The sequence below is a fragment of the Diadema setosum genome, chromosome 16 (genome assembly GCF_964275005.1).
Source record: "Diadema setosum chromosome 16, eeDiaSeto1, whole genome shotgun sequence".
NCBI lineage: Eukaryota > Metazoa > Echinodermata > Echinoidea > Diadematoida > Diadematidae > Diadema > Diadema setosum.
In genome coordinates, this window is record NC_092700.1 from 14,715,166 (window position 1) to 14,740,973 (window position 25,808).

The 25,808-nt window shown below is 37.7% G+C and overlaps 2 protein-coding genes across 2 annotated transcripts in view; one reads left to right on the plus strand and one right to left on the minus strand.

The window, feature by feature from the left end:
• Positions 1 to 771: 771 nt before the first annotated feature.
• On the minus strand, positions 772 to 8,285 carry LOC140240061 (large ribosomal subunit protein eL30-like). Its single transcript, XM_072319870.1, has 5 exons — positions 8,196 to 8,285; positions 8,030 to 8,077; positions 6,147 to 6,292; positions 2,214 to 2,344; positions 772 to 925 (listed from the first exon to the last, which is right to left on the minus strand). The coding sequence occupies exons 1-5, from the start codon at positions 8,244 to 8,246 to the stop codon at positions 879 to 881; spliced, it is 423 nt and encodes a 140-aa protein (XP_072175971.1). The 5' UTR covers positions 8,247 to 8,285; the 3' UTR covers positions 772 to 878.
• A 54-nt stretch (positions 8,286 to 8,339) lies between these two features.
• The window catches only part of LOC140240062 (WD repeat-containing protein 35-like), a 50,829-nt gene continuing 33,360 nt past the window's right edge, over positions 8,340 to 25,808 (plus strand). The window contains exons 1-10 of the mRNA XM_072319871.1: positions 8,340 to 8,454; positions 14,132 to 14,249; positions 21,049 to 21,123; positions 21,497 to 21,589; positions 22,090 to 22,191; positions 22,904 to 23,064; positions 23,321 to 23,486; positions 24,315 to 24,460; positions 25,046 to 25,264; positions 25,707 to 25,802. Of these exons, the coding sequence (XP_072175972.1) occupies positions 8,431 to 8,454; positions 14,132 to 14,249; positions 21,049 to 21,123; positions 21,497 to 21,589; positions 22,090 to 22,191; positions 22,904 to 23,064; positions 23,321 to 23,486; positions 24,315 to 24,460; positions 25,046 to 25,264; positions 25,707 to 25,802 (1,200 nt within the window). The 5' untranslated portion in view covers positions 8,340 to 8,430. The remainder of the gene's footprint in view (positions 8,455 to 14,131; positions 14,250 to 21,048; positions 21,124 to 21,496; positions 21,590 to 22,089; positions 22,192 to 22,903; positions 23,065 to 23,320; positions 23,487 to 24,314; positions 24,461 to 25,045; positions 25,265 to 25,706; positions 25,803 to 25,808) is intronic.

Here is a 25,808-nt window from a genome sequence, read left to right on the forward strand (position 1 = left end):
ATAATGACAAACTAAGACGGACACATCAACAGACACATGCATACCCTCATACACAATGCAACTCACAACACATGTATTCATGGTGTGACTTTTCACTTCTTGTATTCACTGTCACACTATCCCTTGCATTTGTCTTCTCTCCCCCCATTGTTCCTGCACTGTATGTATTGTACCACATTCTGTTGACCTTTTGTTCTTGTGGTACTCGCCACTACTATGTACGCCTTCTTGTTCAGCCTATTCTTATTGGCCTGCTCATTATGAAAGCTATGTGTAACTATTTTGCACACTTCATGTATATGTACAAAAGCGTATGTAGAACTGCGAATTCAACCTGTGTGAGAGGGGGTAAGATTATCATGGGTAGGTGGATCCAAAGCAGTGTGTAAATACTGTACTTTTTTCCGCTATATCTTTATGTATGGCCAAACCCATTGAGGAAACTTGTCTACAGTCTGTATTCTGTAACATAAAACAGTGAATTCACTTTGTTTTGTTCTGTCCTTGCTTTTCATAACTAGTAATTTTCTGATTCTAACTGATCACAGCATTCATCTACCTCGCAGTCCATAACTCAATCCTCCCAATCAGCGATACACACACTCGTTCCACATAGCGTCTCAAATACAGACATACACATGTACATACAACTACATCTATTCCTTTTGGGAGGCTATCCACCTCCCTCTCTTTTAAAATGAGAAAAACAAAAAACAAAAACAAAACAAACCCTGGAAAGACAAGTAAAAATAACACTTGGTACAGCCTGGCTTTTTATCTACATGTGAGAATTTTTTGCTTTATTTGACCACAAGAATGCAACGGAATCAAAAAGAAACGGCCTTTTCCCCCAACAGACCAGCAGCCCCTGATGTGCCCTATGATGACTGCTCAGCTGGCATGCTCCTGATGATATCACTGTCTCCTGCAGAAAACAAACAAACAAACAAACATAGGAAACAGCAGAGTAAAAGAGAGCAGCATTGAACAAGAGAACTGCATAGTTTCTCTACTTTCTTTGCTTTTATATTCCTGTTGGGAAACACATTCAGAGCTATTCCAGTAAAAATATAATAAAAAATGTATGAAATCTAGCAATGTAGGAAAATGTGGACAAATACCAGGGGAAAATCCACCACATAACTTGATAGCAATTAGACAGACATACATGTTGGCAGTTGAAGTTTGTTACACATGCTGTAATCCTTCCATACATCTAAACTTTTATTAAAAAAAAACAAAAAAACAAAAAAACAAACTAAACACCCATCCCCCTCCCCCCCCCCAAAAAAAAAGAACATCACGAAACCAAATCATTAAACTATTTCACACCAAATCACAGCCAAATGAATGTCTAATTTGTGGAGGGACATTGTGTGATGAAAATATTATGCTACTAAAGCATAGAGGCATAACACATCCCCTGCTACCTTCCTTTATCACTGGATGCTACATAGCTGTCATTATTAGTAACGTGGCAGCCGACTTGTTTGAAGTGCCATCCTACTGGATAATCTACCACCACTCAAATGGCCACATCCCCTTATTGTTTATCTAATGATGCTGAAGTTTTGTTTTGTTTTTTCTGATACTACTTTTGCATTTTGTATTATTGCTTTTATCACTAAAATTCTAAGTAGCACAGCAAAACTTCTACAAAAGGAATATCTGAATGTCGCTAATGTAACAATATATATCATCAACTTTGAAAATGACAAGTATGAAAGAAAATACACAAAGAGCACTACAGTGGACTCCCATTACAAATGTATAACGAAGTCCTCGGGACCAGCAGTTTTCTTTCGTTTTATCGAAATTTCGTTATAACCGAACACAAAAAACAAACAAACAAACAAACAAACAAAAACAAACAAAAACAAAAACAATAAAAATACATAGAGTGGATAATGTTGCGATCCTAATTTTTAATTCGTTTTAACCGGAATTTCGTTATAACCGTGTTCGTTATAACGGGAGTGCACTATATATAGATTTCCTTAATCATCTTAATATTTTTGGTATTTACTCCTTTCCTTCAGTCCCTAGGCTGCTATTACATGCTTTCTTTATTCAGGAAAACAGTGAAGGAATACTTTTATTTCCCTTTTCACTTCACTTTTTTGTGCCTGCTGATGAGTGCCTGAAATGCCCCCAAAAGCATTGTCTCCTTCCATGGGCCATTGTGTCTTCTACTGTAACACAATTACACATACCTGGGTCAGTGATGCATAGTGTGCACACCCTGAAGTACTTTCCGCACGCGGTGCCCAGCTCAATGTTGTTCCCGCTGTAGTGATGGACTCCCGTCTTGGCCAACATGGCATAGTACTCCACCTCACTTTTCCTGCATGGCACACAGGGGAAAAGAAGTGTGTGAAAACTTTACCGAGTGCAGTCTTACTTCTTTCATTATGGAATACATACATGTAGGGAAGAAGAATTACCGATTGCAAGGCTCTGCCCAGTGATAAGTCTACTGTACTTGGACCATTACTAGACAGAGCATGAACACTTTGTGCCTGCAATCCTTGACAAGCAATCCTTGACAAGTCCCTTAAATAAAATACATGCACTGAAACATTAGTTCTATGCCCAGGCTAATGTATCCTCATAAAAAAAACAGAAGTAATAATATGTTGTCCTCGTCACTTGCTGTCTTCTTTTCAAGGAAGGTGTTTTTGTCATGTGTAATGTTGCTGCAAAATAATGCATGAGATAACAAGTTGTTGCAACAGTGGTATACTTGAGAAACAGCTCTACACCTGTATATCTATGAAAGTTTGATGTCATGTTATGAAAATGCATTCCCCAGACTGACGTAATTCTCTTATGTATACTGTAGCACTTTATATAAAATATTTCAGGCATTATTTGTCTTGGATGTTACAGTCAAAACACTGATGGTGGTGGCATACAGCTGCAGAATCAAAGTATCCTCCTAAAAGTTTGCTTGTTTGTTTGTTTTTTAATCCTGGGAAGACACAGAACTTTGCTGTTTCAATGAGGAATTGCATAATCTTAAAGGGGAAATCCAGTCCAAAAATAAGTTAGTCTGATAAAAAAGAGTAAAATCTTACGAGTTCAAAGGTAAAAATTTGACTGAAATTGGACGAAAAATAAGGAAGTTATGAAATGTTGAAGTTTTGCTAATTTCTGCAAAATCGTTCTTGTACAGTGGATATGAATATGCAAATGAGTGAGCTGACCATGTCATAACCTCACAATTTTCCATTGATCGTGTACAAAAAATGATGAAAATTCAACGTTTCTGTCATTGAAGTCTGAAACATGATGTTATTCCTTTTTGAATAACTTCAGAATAGTGATCAGTTAGATATACCAGGATTTGAGCCTCAGGCATAATTGCGTTTGAATGAAAAACTGGTAATTTCAAAATTTTACGTACGAACTACATGGCAAGTTGTGAGGGGATGACATGCTCACTTTTATTCATATTGACTGTTCAAGAACTGTTTCCTCAAATATTAGCGAAACTTTAAAATGCCATAACTTCCTTATTTTCCATCTGATTTCGATCAAAATTTAACCGTTGAACTCGTAATATTTTACTCTTTCTTATCAGACTAACTTACGGTACATTTGGACTGAATTACCCCTTTAATTCACAGTCTACCATTTGCCACACCAACTGCAATTTAACAGATAGGAAACTGTCAACGATTACGGTTTATCTGAAAGAAATATCGAAATAAAGGAAAATTTGTTGAACTTCTCAGATGTGGTTGGGCGAATTCTCTTGCCATAGGAGAATTCTCATTGCCTCAAGTGTCATGCCAACATGGACAAACTTGCTCCAATACACCAGTGCTTTGCTTTTGGTGGTGATAGTCCCTAGCATCAACGTAACAAGTTTGTGACAACTTAACGGCTATGTAACGCTGTTGAGGACACAATCATTCCTTCCTGCAAACAATTTCCTTAACCCTATTTCTGTCACATACGCCGTACGTAAGCCAGACTGCTCAGACATTTTGCAGTGCGCAGACACAAGATTGTTGATGGCCATTTCTGATTATTATTATTGACATTAATGTGTCATGTTATACATCATTTAAAAGCTTATGGTCTAAACTTTCATATTACATAATAATCTGAGTGAGGGCGCCCCTAAATTTTAAGTAGGACGCCCTCTGATGTCACATAATTATCATTGCAGACTTCCTTCAACATGTTTGTGTTACCTCATTTTTTCACACAACATGCTCTTGCATCATAAAAAGGTCTCACAGATGTTGTAGAGAATTTGGCTCCTATAACCCTATTGCTCCTTACACCTGCCCCGCTGGCCCCAGCTAACTAGAGACCCATTGCGCTGCTGTTAGTGCTGAGTAAACAGTTACAACTGCTGCACTGAATGTGCAGTGTTCATCTACTAGTATTCTACAGATCATTTATGAGGCCGATATTACTGGAACTATACCCCTTCACAGAATTTAAAGATATTGAAATCCCTATCCTGAATGTTTTCACTTCATATTTTACTATTTGGACTTAGATAAAATAGATGAAAATTGACCCATGTGTACGATCTTTTCATCGCACACGGCGATCTCTATTACAGCCCCACATATACAGATTCGTGTAAGTTCTCCACACAAGAAACCTATGGCAAAACTGTACACAATACATTGCAGCCTGAATGCAAATAAACACGGGCGGGGCCACTACAATTTCCTGGATTTTGAGAAGGCTTTCCTGATTGGTTGAAGGTGGGGAAGCTTTTTTCACACTGGATATCGTTTCCTTACACTGTTAGCCAATCACAAATGAGTTTATAGAGTGGTAGTGTCATAGCCTTTGAAGTAATCTGTCAATCAAAATAGGGCCGATTAAATCGGCCGGAACATTTATCTGGCAGGCTTTGGGCCGATTAAATCGGCCCCCGACACAGATAGGGTAAAGAAAGCAAAAACACAGAAATAATTCTGAGCCATTCCTTGTGGCAAGTCATACGGAACAAACGACAAAATTTTTTACACCCGAATGAGTGCAACTTGATACGTGTCTGGTATCTTCAAACTCCGAGACATATTCAGTAAACCTATGATCGTCAAGCAACATGCATCATAGCTGAACAGTGAACTACAGTAAACCTCGCATGAGTCGAAGCTCTCGGGACTGACAAAAATGCGTCGACTTAAGTGAACTTCGACTCTCGCGAGAGTCAATTTTTTTTTTCGACTCACAGTTATGTACAATGTACATGTATTATAGTACATTTGCATGCATGTGTGTGTGTGTGTGCGTGCTTGTGTGTGTTTGCATTCAAATTTGTCTGTTCTTGAAGATAATGTTCTTATTTTGTTCTAAATTGAACATGGAATTTGTATCAATACTAGTAGTTGAACGTAGTTCTGAGAATGTCTGCACTAATGTGGCAATGTGCATGTTGCTATATTGTATGTCTATGGTGCAACATAGGTAGCCATCTCTGTCAACCTACCCCGAGACAAACACTCTCCCAGGCCCATCCCACCTCCATTGAACAAAACAGCCAGCCGGGCACGCACAAACAAGCTCCGCCCACTTGGCCTGTCACCAAAATATTAGCAGCGATTGGTTGACCAAGGAGTTCTGGCTTGACATGGATAAAGTATGGATGTGCTGTGTAAGTATGGATCCATGTGCTGTGTGTATACATGTATACATGTGTATGTATTCGACATGCGTGCGGAGCTGTACGGTGAGTGTGCATGCTTACCTGCAGCAGGTCAGGGACGGGGTTCTGCGACATGCCGATTTTTTTTTTTTTGTTCTCCTCTAAATGTAATGAGAATGCCAGACAAATCTTCTTCGGCTCAAGTGATGTAAACTATGTGTATTTTGTGCAAAAGGGACTGAATGTTTTACTTCGACACAGCCGAAATTCGACTCTCGTACTTCGGCTTATCCAAATATTTCTTAGAGAAAATACATAGGGGAAAATCGGGACTTTTTATTTTGCTTCGAATTAAGTGATTTTCGACTCACTCGACGTCGACTTATCCGAGGTTTACTGTATATAAAGATATATAAATGATAATTTTGGGATCTGAATTTTTACTCTGTTGTGACAAGAATTTTGTTATAACCAATTTTTGTTATAACAAGAGTGCACTGTAATTGCTGTATAGGATCCATCGTACCTGAGAGGACGTGTGTTGTTGGCCAGGATGACCAGCTTAGCCTTGCCGTTCCTGAGAGCCTTGAGGGTCTGCTTGTAGCCAAGGTGGTACTTGCCGCTCTTCATCACCAGCTGGAGGCGGGTGTTGATGCTTTCCATCTGCTTTTTCTGAAGGAAAATATGAAAAAAATGATGTCTTTGATTGTAAAATGGAAATCGACACCAGCACGCTCTCTGTGAATCCGGATGTATTTTCTTTTAAGTCATTTACTCATCTGATCCATTAACTACACACTGACCCAGAGGGGTTTTGTTTTATATGGGGATGCAATCAAAGACTCGAGTTGCTTCTTGCTTTTTTAAACATGTCCAGTTTTTTTGCTTTGTTTTTGTTTGTCTGTTTCTTTTTCTTCCTATGGGTAATTCATTTCCATGAAAATTACACAATCATAATAATACTTTGAGATGATACAAAACAAAATGATAAACACAGCCAGTGCCCAAGGATTACTATACTGTACACGTAAGGTATTTTCATGTGAGTAATTTTTCATGCTCTGCAGAGTACGATGGATTTAATGTGTTTTTCATTCCACAGCATCAAGACACAATTACATTTATAGTGGTACATATAATGAGCAAAAAATATTTTCTAGTTTTTATTCTTGCACTAGTTTCTTGTCACATGAAATGTGCAAAAAATTTCACATTGTAAGGATCTCCATTTTTAGAGTGACCAGTGTGGTATATTTTGTAAGTTTTTTTTTTTTTGTGTGTGTGTGTGTGTGTGTGTCAACTGATCATTTCCCAGATGGGAAAGCCCTAACTTTTCTCTTGAAAAGGGATGACACTTATTTCTCCTCCCATTTACGAAGTTATTGACTTTTCTTACAAAGTGCCAGCTAATGAAATAAACACTCACAAAATACATGGCATACACAGTACATGACAGCAATAAAAAAAAAAAAATGAAAAAAAAAAATAGCTAGGCCTACATTATTTCTACACTTCAGAGTAGAGGAACTTAACTGTCTAGTGCAATTTGTGTAACTTGGGCTCCTAAAATCACTAGCATAACTCGGTAAACTCACAGCCCACTTTTTCCAAGGGACTCTATCATGGCTCCCCAATTCATCGCCGCCTTCATGTGAAAAATGACCGCACGAACATCTATGGCAAGCCAAATGCTCCATACAATCACTATATCGGTACACTTACGTTTATTGACTAAAGTACTAATAAGTTGTTCGCGAGCGCTAAATTTAACTTCGTAATATTGTGAATGAGCATTTGGCTTGCCGTAGACGTTCGTACGGTCATTTTTCAAACGAAGGCGGCGATGTGCCAATGAATTGATTGGGGAGCGCTGCAAAGAAGTAGAGAAAACAACCAGAAAACAAGAGGAAACAGTGGAAGAGGTGAGTCAAAATGTTTACTGATTAATCCTGTATACATTTTTTCCAGATTGGTTTGAAAGCCAAGCTGGAAAAAATAATAATAAATTTAACCATTTTTATGCGGGGGGAACTGGGTCGAAGTTGCGTTCGACCAAAACGGTCGAAAACCGTCGCAATAGCAATTAGCATATGTATCAATGGTGTCTGTCTAAGAAATGAACAACTGACCCAGCAAATGTCATTATTATAAATGAGAAGTTTTTCGGCTTAGACATACTTGTCGGTCAAGCATGGAGTATGATCATGATGCATGTAACAGATGATTGTTACGAGCTCCGCTCCGTCCGAGCTGAGAACCACTCACGCTCACATACACACAGCGAGAGCACACTGAGAAATACCCTCACGCTCACATACACACAGCGAGAGCACACAACATGTGGTGCAATCATACAGTATGATATTCTCAGTGCGGTACAGTGTGTGTGGGTGATCTGAATTTCTTTACCTGCTTCTTTGAGGCCACCATTTTGACGAGTTGTGCGACTTCCTCGACCTAAAATGGAAGAAATAAGAAAGTTAAAGTCATTTCACATTCGTAAAAATACTTATTCTTTCACAATATACATAGGAAAGTAGTCATATTAAGAATTTAGTCGGGACCCATCACGTACTTCGTGAGAAATTCTACGGCCGCAACGTGAAAGAGACCGATATCCCTGCATGCATCTCCCACGATACTTGTACTTCCGATTGTGTCAAAGTTTGCTGACCCCATTCTCACACATTTTTTGAAGACGAGCTTTTCTGCGGCGGACGGGGACGCTGTAATATTCGGGAAAGATGTTACCGCTGTAGAAATCATCAAATTTTGTCATCTTTTGTGATTTCTGCGCAGAATCAACTGACATGTTTGTGTATCTAAGCAAGAAGGTACGTTATGGGCATTACATCATTCTAAGACATTATCGAATGCTTCACATTTTATCATGTTTTTATTTTCAGCTTGCGGTACGTGCTTCCCACTTCACACTGCAGTCACTTCACTGTTGTCGTCATGACTCCCTGACGCCGACGCGTCCGGGTGGAGAATGACCAGCGCTCCGCTTCGATCACTGATCAGCCATAACATAACAGTGCAATGTCAGTCACGCCAACGAGTCTATGCCGACTCCTCCGAAAAGTGATAACAATGTACAAGTAGAACTAACGCGAACGTTAGAGGTCGAAATCTGATATCTGACTGTTAGTGTTACTGTTAGAACTATAGAAGTTTAGTTGCATTTGTAAATTGTGTAATTTTATAAGGCCTAACGTAGGCTAGGGTCTGTAAAAATTACTAGTAAATAGTACAGTTTCGGTAAGTGTAAAAACCCAGGATAGCCATACTAGTCACTCATGCATAATATTGATAAAGTCATATGTCTAACTTTGTTATGATCTAGTCAGACATTAACTGCACCAGCGACCCCGATGTACCAGTAAGTATGGTTGAGGGGTCTAGATATCGCGCACGAAAATTTGAAATGCTCTTATAATAGAAGTTATTCCATAATCGTACCTGAATTTCTCAATGAATATCACGAAAATGCAGAAAAATCACCTCCCAGAATCTCCTGATGATACGATGACGGAGTAGTGCGCTGTCGCCGTTTGTATGTCGGACTTTTTTTTATGCATTCAATTTCTCGGGGTATGTAAAGATCGCGCAGCTGCCCTCTGTAGTTTCATGCGTGAAAGTGTCTGCCCCTCTGCGGCTGTAACGTGCTCCGGCTTTCGTAGAATATTTTTTCACTTCATATTAAATTTGTCCCTGTTAAGCAACAGCAGTTTTACCTAACTTGTATATAATATTGTTATTATTATTATATGTGTTATTATTATTATTATTATTATTATTATTATCATTATTATTATTATTATTATTATCATTATTACTATTATCATCACCACCATCATCGATCATCATAATCATCATTATCATTTTCATTATTATTATTATCACTTCCACCACCATCATCATTTTATCATTCTTATTATCATTATTTTTATCATTGATATTTTCATAATCGTTAATGATTTTCATTTATAAAGTTTTCTCACAATATTTCTAATCACTTTAACCAATAATATACACGTAATATAAAATGGAAAAAAAGTAAAATATGAACATATATTTTTGTGTGTGTGTGTGTGTGTGTGTTTGTGTGTGTGCTTACCCATTCGTCACCCTCTCATTTTCGTCACCCATTTGTCACACTCTCATCTAATTTTTCTTCAGTATCATTATGGCCCTCCCCTGTCACAAATATATCACAAGTTAGCGCAAGAAATCACAAGCAAATTCAAATTGAAATCACACTTCAACTTCGATAGACTGAAATATTTATTCCTTTGTAATATTATAATCGTTGTGTTAAAATTTGACTTGAAACATCATTTATTAACAGTATTTCAGCGTAGCTGGCAGCATACATTGTTCTTGTGTATGATGACGTCACGTGGTAAACGATCGATCGAAAAAATTACGAATTCTATCAACTACGAACGAGACAAGCGAGACGACACGTCTAGGCTACAACATCCTCATAACAGATTTTAAGGTTAGGTAGGTAAATTACAAGGTAAAAAATTGGAAATTTAGTGGAAAATCTGTTGGAAATCAAAATTTCTTACCTGCTTCCTTCTCATGTTGAGCGGTAAGTCAGGTATGTTTATTCCTTGGGCGTATCGGCAAATTTTGCGCTTAGTCCTACGCGTAATATCGCTTGCTATACGCAGTTACGCTATGCGCGATCATTAGGTCCCTGCGCGGGACCTAGTACCCTTACTATACCACCTCGCACCTGATATGGCTTAGTATTTTACACTGAAATTGATTTACAATATGATCAATCAGTTTAATAAGAGCCCCCGCAGTGATCCGAGGTGGGTTAGTCCTTCTGCATTTCGTATCGTAGTAGGGTTGGGGGTACCACGTATCGTCACCCTAAGGATCTGTAGCTTGTTTATTCTAAAAATATAATACAAATCCGCCTAATTCTTACCTCAAATTTGCCATAAATACTGCAGTTTTGAATGTCGTGACCGTCTCGTTGATTATGAATCTCTGTTTTAAAATAGCGCAATTTTAGTGCGTGCGTTCCGTTTTCTTCGCGCAGCTAAAAAGGGAACCTTGCGATCGGCACCCCCTCAACTCCATAGGTATACACGTGAATTTCACAGCATAGGTAATACACGTGAATTTCACAGGCCATAGGTAATACACGTGAATTTCACAGCCATGCGTCGTTACTGAGCGGATGTGTAATTTTTAGCTTGGTTTGTTTGAGTTTGATTTTTCGTTTCTTCGTTTTTATTGTTTTTATAGCTAATGACACTTAATCCCGCGCGTACTTTTTCGTTCTATACGCAAACAGCCATGATACGCAGGGTGCCGATGGGAAGGTACCCTGCCGATAGGTGGTGCCCCAACCATACAACTTACACTGCACTGCACGCGCTTCAAGTCTGACCGGTACCATGATCGTCCCAGCCAGTGAATGCTGCGTACATGTACACTATACATACTATACAGACATGCTATGCACGGCAGGCCAGGCCGGCAAAGGCCCAAACTTGAAAGGGCTGAGACGTGAAAGCGTCACGGCATGCATACGGCCTGCAGGCCTGGCCCGTGCATATCGCATGCGAGCACGTTTGGCTTTGCATATTTAATTAATTGCATTTCAAAGATTGATGAATCAGATCAGATGATCGGTACAGTCGAACGTGCACATTTGCGCGCGCACATGATATGATATGAAGCTAAAGCTGATCTTGTTCTGAGCTGAGACGTAACTGCAGTGGCGGATCTACGGGGGGGGGGGGGGGGGGTTCGGGGTTCAAACTCTCGAACAATGCGATCACGTTTTTTTAAAAGCTTTTAATGAATACATTTCAGACGAATGGCAAAGTGACAGTGGCTCGCTCGCTCTGCCCGTACTTATAGTAAAATGAATAGTTTTCATGTCATAATCATAGTCCTTGGCAGTAATTTTTTTACTATGCGTAATTCTCTAGAAATTTGATTTGAAATGCTCTATAAACGTGACTTTTATACTCTGTTTTTACAAAAAGTCATTACCGTGGGTCCCACACACCCCCTCACCGAGGATCTTACACCGTGAACATAATGTATCCCCCGTATGTTACTTATAACCATAGTCCTTCACACTGATTTTTTTTTCACTATGTTTAATTCCCTAAAAATTAGCTTTTAAATGCTCTATAAATGTGACTTTTGTACTCTGTTTTTACAAAAAGTCCCTACCGTGGGAGGGGGTATCCCTTTATTATTTTGGGAAAAAAAAAAATAGAGCATGCAAGTATGCTTAAAATCTAAGCTGGCAACCCTAAAAATGAAAAATCTCCCTGCTGGCAATTTTAACTTACTGATACACCGTGCAGAACTTGTAAGTGGCCAACAGAGGTTTTAACACCAATTTTAACATAAATGTTCATTTTAAGTATATTGGAAAAGTCACTTTAGTATGCACCAAATGGCCCCATTTTAAGATATAAAATGCAAAAACTCCCTACCGTAGCAGGGGGGACACCCCCTCCCACACCCTCCCCCCGCTCCCTCGCAATATCTCACATTCACCTGTCTGTCAATGTTGGCAGCTCTGTTAAAGGGATGGTACAGTATTGGTGGACATGAGGATTATGCTCAAATTATATTTTTGTGAGATACCAAGAAACCACTTATGAAATAGTACAGAGCATACCATGATCAAGAGGAATTCAAAGTTTATTTGATGAAAATCGGTTTTGGAATTGCTGAGACATCCAAAACCAAAGTAAAACAAAGCGATTGTAATAAGGTGGGTGCTACCTTTTATTAGAATCACTCTGTTTTGGATATCTCAGCCATTAGAAAACTGATTTTCATCAAATATATGCTGAATTTCTCTTAAAATTAGATGCTCTTTCATAATTCATAAGAGGTTTCTCATTATCTCACCAAAAATTGTAAAAACCTGATGTTAGGTCTCAACCAAGACTAAACGATCCCTTTAAAAAAAAAGCTGTTTTTGTACAATACCATGAATACCGTGGCGTCACGGCGTCATATAATTATAATCAATATAACATTGATGGTCAAAGGGCGTGTACAGTTCTGGTTGAGGTGAGGATTTAGCTTTTAACGTTTTGCGAGATATTCAGAAACCACTCTATGAGATGTCAAAGAGCATACAGTTCTAAGGGGCATCAAAAGTTTGTTTGATGAAAATCGGTTTTGAAATGGCTGAGATATCAAAAAACAAGGTGAACCTAAGAGATCCTAATAAAAGGCGTGGCCTGTCGCCTTTTATTATTTTCACTTTTTTGGATATCTCGGCCATTTGAAAACCAATTTTCATCAAATAAACGTTAAATCCTTCTTAAAATTACACGCTCTTTCATATTTCATAAGAGGTTTCTCATTTTCTCACTTAGGAATGTTCAAAACATGAATCCCCACCTCAACCACTACTGTACAGTCCCTTTAAATGTTGTTTTAAAGGACAAGTCCACCTTCATATACATGTGGATTGACTGAATGCAACAATATTAGTAGAACACATCAGTGAAAGTTTGGGGAAAATCTGACAATCCGTTTGAAAGTTATGAATTTTTAAAGTATCTGCGCAAGCACTGCTGGATGAGAAGACCACTACAGTGTATGATGTCATATGTGTAGAATGATATAATGAAAATAAAAAGAGAATTTCACAAAACTTTACTTTTTGAATAAAGTGCACATTTCTTCGAATTGTTACTGATGTATGTTAAGGGTAATATTATTCCCCTTGCCTTCTGAAAGAGAGAAGTCAAGTGTTCTTTTGTTATGTGAGAAAAGTGAAAATATGTTGAATTTTCTTTGTACTTTCTTTATAACGTTGCACACATGTGACATCACAAGCTATTATAGTCTTCTCATCCAGCCGTGACTGAGCAGAAACTTGAAAAATTCATAACTTTTGAACGGATTGTCATTGTCCAATTTTCCTAAAACTCTCATTGATGTGTTCTACTATTTTTGCTGCATTCACTCGACCCACATGTTTATGAAGGTGAACTTGTCCTTAAAGTTTGTAACTGTACTCTGTAGTGTGGGTGTGTGAACTGTGGCCTGTAAACCTCTGCATGCCCAGGACTGCCGAAATGTGAGAATATCATGTGCATGAAATTACTTGATAAACAAGTCAGTAGATGGTCTATACCACACTACACAGTCAGTAGTCATGCTGTTCAACCCTTCCCCCAGCAGGTCAGTACACAGATCTACAGATTGAGGAATGAATCGTCCAGGAACTTGCTGTCCAAGCAACTAGACTCTACCACATAGAACTCCTCGTAGAATCTAGATTTCTGCATGTAATTCTGCTATTTCTAAACATTAATCACATAGGCCTACTGAGTTTGATTTGATGCTATCTATATTTAAGGCTTCTGATTAAGCATGTACTGTTGAAATGCACCAGTATTAACAAACTTTGACATGATCAGCATTGATGGTACAATCATTTAACCATCGATTTCACCCAAAGCAAATATGACATTGTGGTGAAATCCTTCTTTACAGATTGCCATCCCAAACAACACCAAGCTACGGTGTGTGGCATGGAACCAGGACCATGGCTATATTGCGTGTGGTGGCGAGGACGGTCTACTCAAGGTTCTCAAGCTGGAATCTGGAGCAGGTAAGGTGCTCTGTCACTCAAGTCTGTGCTTGATACAAGTCAATGGCAAGAAATTCTCTGAAACGCGAAAAAGAAAGAACAGGAAAGAAAGATAGGCTCTACTTTTAAAGACCCAGTAGTGTGGGGACACCATGGAGTGGGAAAGCTGGCCTGGCTTGGATATATTCGATAATCCCTGTAATGAGTTTTGTATGGCTTTATTACTGATCTCTGTGTAGATACACACACAGGTGAAGAATCTTGACTGGATTTGATGATTACAGATGAGCGTACCCTTTTGATGCTCATATTTGCTACCCAGTGCTATTCATGGTTTTCAAATGTACAAAGGTACCTCATTGGGTAGCAAATGAATCGGACCACCCATGAATCCCCAAGACTGAAATACACACATAGATGATATATTTGCAGAGTGGTTTCCTCGCAGAGGTTCTACCGTACACACAGAGCAAATAAGGAAAAAACGTTATCATGCCAAGTGCTTTGGATCCATCTGCTCTGGGTTTAGAGGATTTATTTGCTGTCATTACTGACTTGTTATACAATGTTCTGTATATTATGCAAGAGGAACACAGAATAAAGTTAAAGTGTACAACATCTACCAACAAGAAAGTCTATGTAGACTTTTGGTAAAAATCAGGCTAATAAAGCGAGATGGCCATTTTTACAATCAGTGGTGTAAAACACGGTTTTGGCACTAATTGGTGTATAACTTTCTTATACACAGACAAATATGCATTATTTTTTCTCATAAACTTACCACCCACAGTGTCTACCTTGGGTACCTTAATGAACTTTCCTCTCTTTTTCTTTCAGATGTGGCATGCATTTACATGCTTGAAATCCAACACTTTTGGTGTATGCACTCTGACATGGTTTTTTTGTCAGACCTAGCATATTAAATTGTTTATTCCTTTTCATTATTTTTGTTGTTGTGGTGATAGACAGGTATCCAAACTTAAGAACTATTATGTTTACCAGGTTCTGCTTTGTGTCCTTTAAAGACTGAAATTGTCCAAACTTTATGTTTCGGAGGTGACATTTTCCGTTAACAGTTAACCCCTCTTTTAAGTTAGCTCTTGCTCACAATTATAAAATTCAGCTTTGCTAATTTCCATCAAAACAGAATAGTAATCAGTCTGACTTAACTTCGATCCAAAGATTATTTGATTCAAATAACTTATCATTTTTTGGTGAGTGTTTATAAATTTATGCAACTTTTCCGTTAACTTTTCTGTCACCTCCGAGACAACAGATTTATGTATTTAATTTTTTTATTCTTGACATCAGTTATACATTACATTTACAAAAATGTAACATATCCCCTCACATTATCTCAGAAGGAAGGTAGTAGAAATATAGCCTGTTGTTTTCATTTCGGAGCAATTTACAATTTTCCGTTAACACTTGTCACCTCCGAAACAATCGTCACCTCCGAAACAACAAGCGTATTATATTTGATAATTTCTCGAAGACAAAGCAATTTTGTTTGATTCTGTCCAATTGACAGGAATCTCTTTTGGATGAAAATAGTAATATGGCAACAGGAAGTGAGACTTTTCTAGAGATTAATAAAATATCTGATAAAAACTAAGAATTACTGTTTCGGAGGAGACAAAACACTGTTAACAAGATTTTTTGCTCATTTCTATTGAAGAGAAACCATATCATGTACAACAATGGTTTCATTTATTTTAGTAACATAAGTCTCAAAGTGGAGAAATCAACTAACACACTCTCACTCTTATTTTTATTACTATACTGTACGTTTTAGTGCAAATTTACATTTTTTCACTTTTTTAACAAAGAGAATGCACAAAATACACCCATCTGTTGTATATATAATATTGTAATCAAGATCAATTCTCCTGCTTTAGTTAAGTAAACATATAGATGCTTTCATCTTAGAAACTTGATTTCCAATTTAAGCAATTTAGTTGTGAAGATTTACAAATCACAGCTTTCCATGTAGGTTGCTTTTTCTTGTGTTTCGGAGGTGACATTGTTTGTTAACACCATATTGTTATGTGATAGTGAAAGGCAAGACTTCAGTTCCTTTTCACTATCTATTAACATTTTCAAATACAGTTAATATCTACGAAATCATCACAGTAGAAGTGGCTTTTGTATACCTAGCTCACCAGAATTCCCTTGATACCAAAGTGATACATGTGGCAGTTCCTGCATGCCCTAGTCCACAATCTTAAAAAAATCATAAAATAATCAAACTCCACAATAAGGCCACATGCCTATAGCTGGTGCACAACTTGTTCTTGAATTCTTAGTTGTTGTTTTCCTTGTACAACGTGGTAATCCTAAACAAAATTATTATTATTATTTTTTTTTTTAAATATGACAATAATTATTACATTTTCCAAGTTGAACCAACTGTTTATGACATTGTATTTTTAAATATTATTGAAGTTATCTGACAACTAAAGTGAACAGAGGAACAAGTCCCCAGGACTGGAAAGGGAAAGATCCCAAAACAAGATTTGTAGTTCTATCTCAATATAATTTTGATGACGTGTTTACCTTGTTTTGTTATTATGTTTTATCTTAGAATTTGGCTTCAAGTACTGGAATTTCAAGGAAAAGAAAATGGTTTCTTAAAGGACAAGTCCACCTTCATATACATGTGGATTGAGTGAATGCAACAACATTAGTAGAACACATCATTGAAAGTTTGGGAAATGGGACAATCCATTCAAAAGTTATGGTCTTTTTTAAATATCGATGCAATCACTGCTGGATGAGACGACTACGACAATGTATGATGTCACATGCATACAACGATAAAAAGAAAATATAAGTGAATTTCACAAAACTTTACTTTTTGAAAAAAGTGCACATTTCTTCAACTTGCTACTGATGTATGTTAGGGCAATATTATTCACCCTGCCTTCCAAAAGAGAGAAGTCAAGTGTTCTTTTGTTATGCAAGAAAAGTGAAAATATGTTGAATTTTCTTGATACTTTCTCTATATCCTTGTACACGTGTGACATCACAAGCTATAGAAGTCTTCTCATTCAGCTTTGACTGAGCAGAAACTTCAAAAATTCATAACTCTGGAACGGATTGCCTTATTTTCCTCAAACTCTCACTGATGTGTTTTACTAATATTGCTGTATTTACTCAACTCTCGTGTCTATTGAGGTGAACTTGTCCTTTTTCGGTCCCTTATAGGGTTATTTGAGACCAGTTTGTGTCCGGGACCTTCTGTGAAGTTGATGGGTAAAATTACTGAACTAAAAAAAAATTCCCCATAAGTTCACACAAACGCATTATGCTGCTCTCTTCAGCTGGGAAACACAAACTGTTGTCTTAACCAAACTGTAAAAATTTGCTAAAGATTAGTATGAATTACAATCTAAAACAAAATATGAGCTGGTATCCACTATCATGAAAGAGAATAACTAAACAAAATAACAAGTAAGAACTGAAAGAAAGAGCTTATATTTGAAAATTAAAGCCATGAGGAAAGACATGAATGTTCACAATTGTATTAGCTAACACCTGAGAAGTTGGGTTGTCTCTGTGTTGTGTCACCTCCAAAACAATAAAATGATTTTTTCTTATCTTATACTTTTTACTCTCAAAAGTGACTAATATATATGATTTGCTGTTAATTTTCAAGCAATTCAGAGAGATACATAAAATATATTTTAGTAATGTCAACAGTTTAAATGACTCTGGTATATAGAAAATTTATCCCAGATGAACCAAACACCTTTCACCAGTATTATAACATTTGTATGGTGGCTATCAAGAATGATGAAGAATTCATGAACATCCTTGAATTAATCAATTTATAATACTATGTGCAAACAAAAACATAATACAAGTTAAATAAGAATTTTTGCTTTTGGCATTCATAACCTATGTCCCCACCAAAAAATTACAATGGTACCCTCCGCAACGATAACTTTAAAGATAGTGAATCAATCTAAAATACAATTTGAGGGATTGAAACTATAACTCATTGCCCACACCTTTAATACAGAAAACCCCATTCAATTTGCTTCAGAGGTCAAAGACAAATGAGGATTTTTGTAGAGCATGTCAGGAATCCCTTCCCTCCAAGTTCTGTATATTGTGTTTACACATTAATATGCAGTTCCAAGAGCATCCAAGTGCTAAACTTGGAAGAATCAGACTCTTGACATCCTTTATAACAATCCACATTTCTTTGAGACAACTTAACCAAATTGACTGGGGCTTTCTGCAAAATAGAGCTAAGATGTTATAATTTAAGACCCCAAAGTAGATTTTAGCTGATTTAATCATATTGGGTGCTATCAATGCAAAAGTCTAATCGTATTTTTTTTTTTTTTTTTTTTTGGGGGGGGGGGGGGGACATACTATATGAATACTTGAACACAATGTTAACATTGAATGTCACCTCCGAAACAAAGTTATTCTTCTCTGGTGTTGTGGAATAAAATGTTCTGAGAGCAAAGAAACATTACTAAAATGATCTCACACCCTCATCTCAATTTAAGGTAGAAAATGGAATGCTATGTTTCTTCAGATTACAATATTTAGCTTACAACCTTCGTCCAAATGGAAGGCAAACTACCGGTGCCCATGCTAATTAATGAAGTGTAAAAAAACACTTGTTCTGTGTGGTTTATATGCTTGAAACAGGAGTTAATTTCTTGTTCTCAAGTTATAATTATCAAAAACATTGATAAAAAGAAGAAGTTTTGTGTTATTGTCACTTATTCTCAAAAAAACTGAGTGTTAATATTGATGTCACCTCCGAAACATTCTATTATGTTAACTGTCACCTCCGAAACATCCATGTGTGAAAAATCCAAGATTTAAAGAAATGATTGGAATTTCATTTAACCTACATAGGAAGGTAGCCCTTCTTAAAGACTTGTTATAGTATAGAGTTTGACCTGGCTTGCCCTCCAATAAATAGTTAAAATCTTAAAAATTGCATGTCAATTGGTATTTTTACCAAAAATTTGTAAATCTCATGTATTTTTTTTTAAAATTCACTTTATATTCAACCCCCAAATAGTTTTGATTCACAAACTATATATTGTTGTTAACCATATAAACTTTGCATGGTGAAGTTTGACTACAGAGTTTTGTCATTATGGTGCAATTCATGAAAACAAAATTTTGCTTAAATTTACTTCAGGTGCCAGGGTTTTCCTTAAATTACACCAATAACTCTTCAGCTTTAAGGTCTGAAATGTTTTTTTTTTTCAAAAATTTGAATACTTTCCAACAGGAATCAAACAGAATAATGAAAAAATATTTTGTTTGAAATTTTGACCCTCTGAGTACAAAAGTTACACCACTGATCGTAAAAAAGGCCAGATAGGCTTGCAGAGTAGAAGCGATTGGCATAGTTCAGAAGGTAAAAATGCTGTATGTTATAGATATACACTCTCGCATAGAAGGAGAATGAACACAGAATAATTGCTGTTATTTGTGTTTATAAAATGGGTTCAAGAATGTAGCCAATAGGAAGCGCTGAAATGAGTCACGTGTGCTTTGGTTATTCTAGTCCCATCGCACTGCGTGTTAAATCCTATTGCCGATCATCTATGCGCGCGTGGCGGCTCCTTTGAATTGCATACATACAGTACGCGCTGTCAATCCTGTAAACAACTTCTAGTTCGGGCTGCCGGCCGGCCGGCCTTTCTTCCCTTGTGCATGTGTTATATGGCGTGCCTTGGGCGTGCGTATCACCACTCTTATGTACACTTTGTACAGTACAGTAGACCAAGCGTTGTAGGACCGGACGCGTACATGGAGTCACTTTGAAGGGCAACCAACGATTTAGCAGGTTAATTCTCACGCCGTTTTCAGAGTATGTTGTCTAGTAGGCCTATATGAGGAGTCTATATCAAGTCTTTAAGGTAAAGGGTGCATATTCTATGTAAAATAAGTAGGTTTTCATGCGGGAACTTAAGTGTCCGGAAACCCAACCCCCCATCATACTTATACTGTATGTGCGGGATTTCCGAGTGCGACGTGCGTAAATGTTTGGGACGAACATCTTCGGACGTCTTGACCCACAAAGGTACGTGAAAAACGCTGAAAAATGCTGTTAGTTTTCGAATTTTCGACCCATTTTATAGAACAAATGATGCACAGGATTATTTCGTGGCGTTAGTGGAGGCGTAGCTCACTCTCGGGTATTTACAATGTAGTGCAACATGCACTCGGCTTCGCCTCGTGCATGTTTCACAATGGTAAATACCCTCGAGTGCGCTATACGCCTCCACTAACGCACTCTATCCTGTGCATCATTTGTATAGTAACCATGTGTGTGGTGTGTGTATCAGTATGTATGTGCTGTTATCCAGAAGGAACTTCTGCAATACATGATGTGCACAAACTTACTGATCCTTGACATTCAAAGTACTTTATTTGACTTGCAAAGCCAAAATAATGGCCTATACTTGAAAAGAAAAGAACTACAAGACTTCAGTTTTGTGGATGATAATGTAATGTCTGATGTACCTTCATAATGGTGTAGCATGCATGAAAAAACAAAAAAAAAACCCAGCAACTTATGTTAGGAGGTCAAAGTTTTGTGAATAGTCATTTGTCCAATCAATACAATCAAGTTTGTTACTTTGCTTTTACTCATGAAGATCTACCAGTACCTGAAATTCCAGTACCTGTGAGATAGTTTTGTTTTCTATCTCAGACAATCATATGAATTTACCAGCCATCATGTAAACCGCTGTTCTACTTTCTGACAGATATTGTATGCTATGTGTTTACGAAAGCATAGACTTGGCTGACATTTTTCCACTCTTATTATTGACAGGCAAAGATATCAAACAGAGAGGCCTGGCTGCTCCGAGTAATCTGTCCATGAACCAGACACTGGAGGGACACAGCGGTGAGTGCAGATAGGCATTTGCTCTCCATTTTTCTGTCATTTGGTACTGTTTTGTGTTTTGTTGAAAATGGAGATATTTCTCTGCTTTGTTGGCTTGACTCTATTCATACTTTGGGACATTTTTATCTTTCTTAATATACATTTATTTCAATGTTACGTTGTAGGATGCTGATGCTGTGTTTGTATGATGTATTTTCCGTGTATTGAGGTCTACACACATACCCATACACGCTCATCTCTCTTAAACATCACCAGGTGTACTCTTGGTGTACTTTCATTTCAATATTAACTTAAATATTCAGTGCAGTGTTAGGTGTTTAGCTACCACGTAGACTGTATAAAAAATATCTTTGTATCCTCTTGTGCCCCTCAGGTGCTGTCCAGGTCGTGACATGGAACTCACAATACCAGAAGCTTACAACCAGTGACCAGTATGGCCTCATCATTGTGTGGATGTTGTACAAAGGTAATGTTATTGCATGGAATTGTTTCTGCATCTGATAAAAAGTATACTCACAGTTTGAAGTATAAAGTAGACTCTATATGAATGTGCTATCCTGAGTAATTATTGATCCAAAACTATTGTAACTTCTAACTATGATCTATAGTGCTCATGGGTAGAATTAATGATGTCTGGGGTTTTTTTTAATAGTAAAGAAAGTAATGATAATGGAATTGCATCAGTGTGTACAGTAGGGTATACATTGTATGTACATATTCAATCTTAATTGACATACTTTAGCAGTCAAGCAGTGATTAAAATTGTTGCTCTTTTGTTCTTTTCTCTTTTAAAGCTGAAGGCACACATTAATTCAACAATTTGAATAGTATTGCAATGCATTACAAATGCCTGGAATCTGTTGAATGCAATGTTATTTTTTTCTGTAACTGCAACTTTTCAGTGTTTTTTTTTTTCTTTCATGATTTTGTTTGTGACTATGGATAAATCTCTGCTTACTTTTGCAGGTTGTTGGTATGAGGAAATGATTAATAACAGGAACAAGTCTGTGGTCAGGAGTATGGCTTGGACCTCAGACGGGCAGCGGATCTGTATTGTCTATGAGGATGGTAAGTCAGCTTTAACTTGCAGCAAGATTCCAAAATTTGCTTTCCTTGACTGTATCCATGGACACTGCTTAGATAATGACAGAGATAATGAAATAGGTGGAAAAAAGAAGACCAGCCAGAATTTTATTAATCCTGCTGCAATTCATCTCACAGAGTAGACAGAACAGACAGAAAAACATGTTTTGATGTGAGAAAACTGCCATATATATGACTTTAGGACATGCCTAAATGCCTTCAATATTTGTGTCTATGCGATTGAAATTGTGCCTCGTGTTCACACTTTAGTTCATCAGACTAATTCCAGTTCTGTGTGACTGCTTCTACTTGTTACATTGGTCACACAGGTCATGTGCCATATTGTACATTGCCATCATTGGCAATCAATCCTGTTGGGTTAGATTAGTCTACTAGATGTAAAAGTGGATATTTTCACGTGAGTAATTTTTTGGCACTCAGCTGGGTAAGATGAGTTTTGTGTGTTTTTAATTCGTGGAAGCAAGACATCTACCTCAGAAACACAAGGCACGATGAACATTTGCATGCTTTATTTTCATACTAGTTTCTGGTTGCACAAAATGTGTGAAAACTTCAGCACCACAAAAATTTCCACTTCTACAGTACCCTCTATGTGTATGTTGAAGTGATGCCAAACGTCAGGAGAGCAATGACCTCAAAAACCTGTCATAATTCCTCTCTGTCCCTTACCTCCCAGGTGCGGTCATCGTAGGGTCAGTGGATGGCAATCGTATCTGGGGCAAGGAGCTGAAGGGGATGCAGCTCTCTCAGGTGGAGTGGTCTCCAGACAGCAAGATCATCCTCTTTGGGATGACCAATGGAGAGATACACATCTTTGACAACCAGGGCAACTTTTGTGTAAGCAATTTCTTTAGAGAGAAAGATAAAAAGAATGATTACATGATTCACTCATATTTCTTAGTCACATCATAGAAATTACCACATGGAAATATTTTCTCATCAATAGAGATATTGGCCATGTCTATTTTGCCCTGAATTCTTAATCAGAACCAAAAGACAATTCATTTATGTCAGTCTCATATACCCAAGTTTGTGTTGAAATTTTGTTGTTGATTGAATTGTCATTATTCTTCCTATTTGCTCTGGTCAAAAGTCCAAGCTTACAGCTTTCTGTCTGACTAATGCAACTGGAGCAGTCCACATCGCTGGTGTAGACTGGTACGATGGCAAATATGGCCTGGTTGAGCCTGGCTGCCCCACCCTGGCGATCTGCTACGACAACGGCCGCGCCCAAATCATGAGGGATGAGGCAGATGAGAGTGAGTGTACAAAATAGATGTATCTAGCTGCACCATGTTTAATAGAAGGAATATATACCCCTGATAAACCCCTTCAAACTGATACTTTGGCTAGTCTTGAGCCAGTCTATTTCCAGGCTTATTTGTTACATTCATATTGGAAGACTGTGACATCACCGTGGGCGTAGTTGAACCCTAGCCAGAGCCCAGACTGATTAATAGTATGAATACAGTGCAAGATGTACTCCAGTACTGACACCATGTACTATAGCCCAAGAACTAGTGATGTTATTTTCTGTAGAGTGGTACCACATGCAAGGGAAGTGTTTCAGTTTAAAGGGATGAGAGAATGAGTTGAGGTCTTTAATTTTGTTGTTATGGGTGTCATTTCAAGGTGTAATGATTTTTTAGCCGTTGACATAGTGTGCAGTTGCTGCTAGCTTCTTGTAGAACCAATGGAACCTTGTGAATTATTGTTTGACTTCATGTAAATCTCAGTGATTGCTGGCTAATGTATTCTGATGTATTCCGATTAGTATCAATTGTCTTGTGCGTTGATCTGTCCCTGAAGTGACCTTACAAATCAAGGTGTGGAGAGCAAGCGTTATTCTGTGACTATGTGCATCAAATTTAATGATGTAATTTATCCAGTTATTTGCATTTTGAACTTTGATCATTTTACCCGCAGTATCTTATTTTCTCGTCTTCAGTTGTGAGAGTATGCATTTTTTTTCTTGTTTTTCTTTTTTGGTATCATACATCTAATATGACTATGATGGAAAATAAACAGAAGAAGAGAAACGGCAATATTCATATGTTTGGCATCTCATGTTTCTTACCATCCATCAGACCCAGTCCTAATTGACACTGGTATGACAGTGGTGCGAGTGATGTGGAATTACAATGGGTCCGCTTTGGCTGTCGCCGGCTCTCAGAAGTCTGTCCAGCAGGATAAAGACATCAATGTGGTCCAGTTCTACACTCCATTTGGAGAGGTACAGCTCTAACATTTTTGATTGATTCCCAAGGCATATTAAGTACCATTACTGTGGAGTTCATACAGTAGTTGTTTTGTTTGTGTGGGAAGGATTGTTTAGAACATGATATATCATGCCAACTATGTTGACTTATGTTCAATAAAGAAGCAATTTCACTTTGACTGGAAGAGTATTTGATCTTTGTGATTCCAACAAATACCGGCACAAATGCAATGCTACCAGTCTTTTGAGACATACTAATGTTTTTCACAAAGTATTCTCAAGGACCACAGTATTGGGATTCCAACTTCAGCAGTGGGTTCAGTGTACCTAAAAATTGACAACTCAGCTAGATTTTCTTATGATCTTCACCAGCATAGATTGCTGGTTTTATATGCCATCACTCATTAAGATGAACTTGATGTCACAAAGAGGGACAAAAGACTGACTTTTCCTTGCTAATTAAAAAAGGTTTTAAACATGGGCTGTTATCACTAATCATGGTCTTAAGTCTATTATCAGATAGTGGTGAATTTTCCAAGAAATCTTGTGATATGTGGTATGTATTTTCTCTATCCCTCCCACCTTGACGTTCCATTGCAGCATCTGCGAACACTCAAGGTTCCCGGCAAGGAGCTGACTGCAGTCTCATGGGAAGGAGGTGGACTGCGCATCGCCCTTGCCGTGGACAGCTTCATATACTTTGCCAACATCCGACCAGACTACAAGTGGGGCTACTGTGCAAACACTGTGGTTTACTCCTTCACTAAGCCAGAGCGCACTGAGAACTGTGTCGTCTTCTGGGATACCAAGAACAGTGAGGTAGGGTAGTATACATTTTTTGTGTTCTCTTTTTTCTTTTCCAACATAATTTCATAGTTGTTTCTTTGAATGTTACAACTGCTTTTAGAATGAATGAAATTGAACATTGCACATTGTCAAACATGCAGTCATGCAGCATGAATTTTTCTATTTGAAAGACTACTTCAATTTCCTCATATTTTGTTGAAGTTGATAGATTTGAATAAGTTGTCTATAATATGCCTGCATATCATTTTGACAGGTACTACAATTGTAATACAGGTAGAACTCAAAGCTATGTTTGTAAGTCTATGAAAATTTTGAGAATATATACGATACGCTCTGCTTCCTTGAGTTTTAAAGGACTGTTTAGCCCCTTGTGTTTTGATCATGTGACGATTATTAATTTGTATGAGCAATCCTTGTCTTCACATTTTCTGTGTCCCGGTTTGCTTCCAAACAGCGACATGTAAAATATGTGAGAAATCTCCTGTCCGTCAATGCCTACGGGGATCACTGTGTGCTGGCAACAAGGGCAGATGAGACCATGGGACAAGTGGTGAGT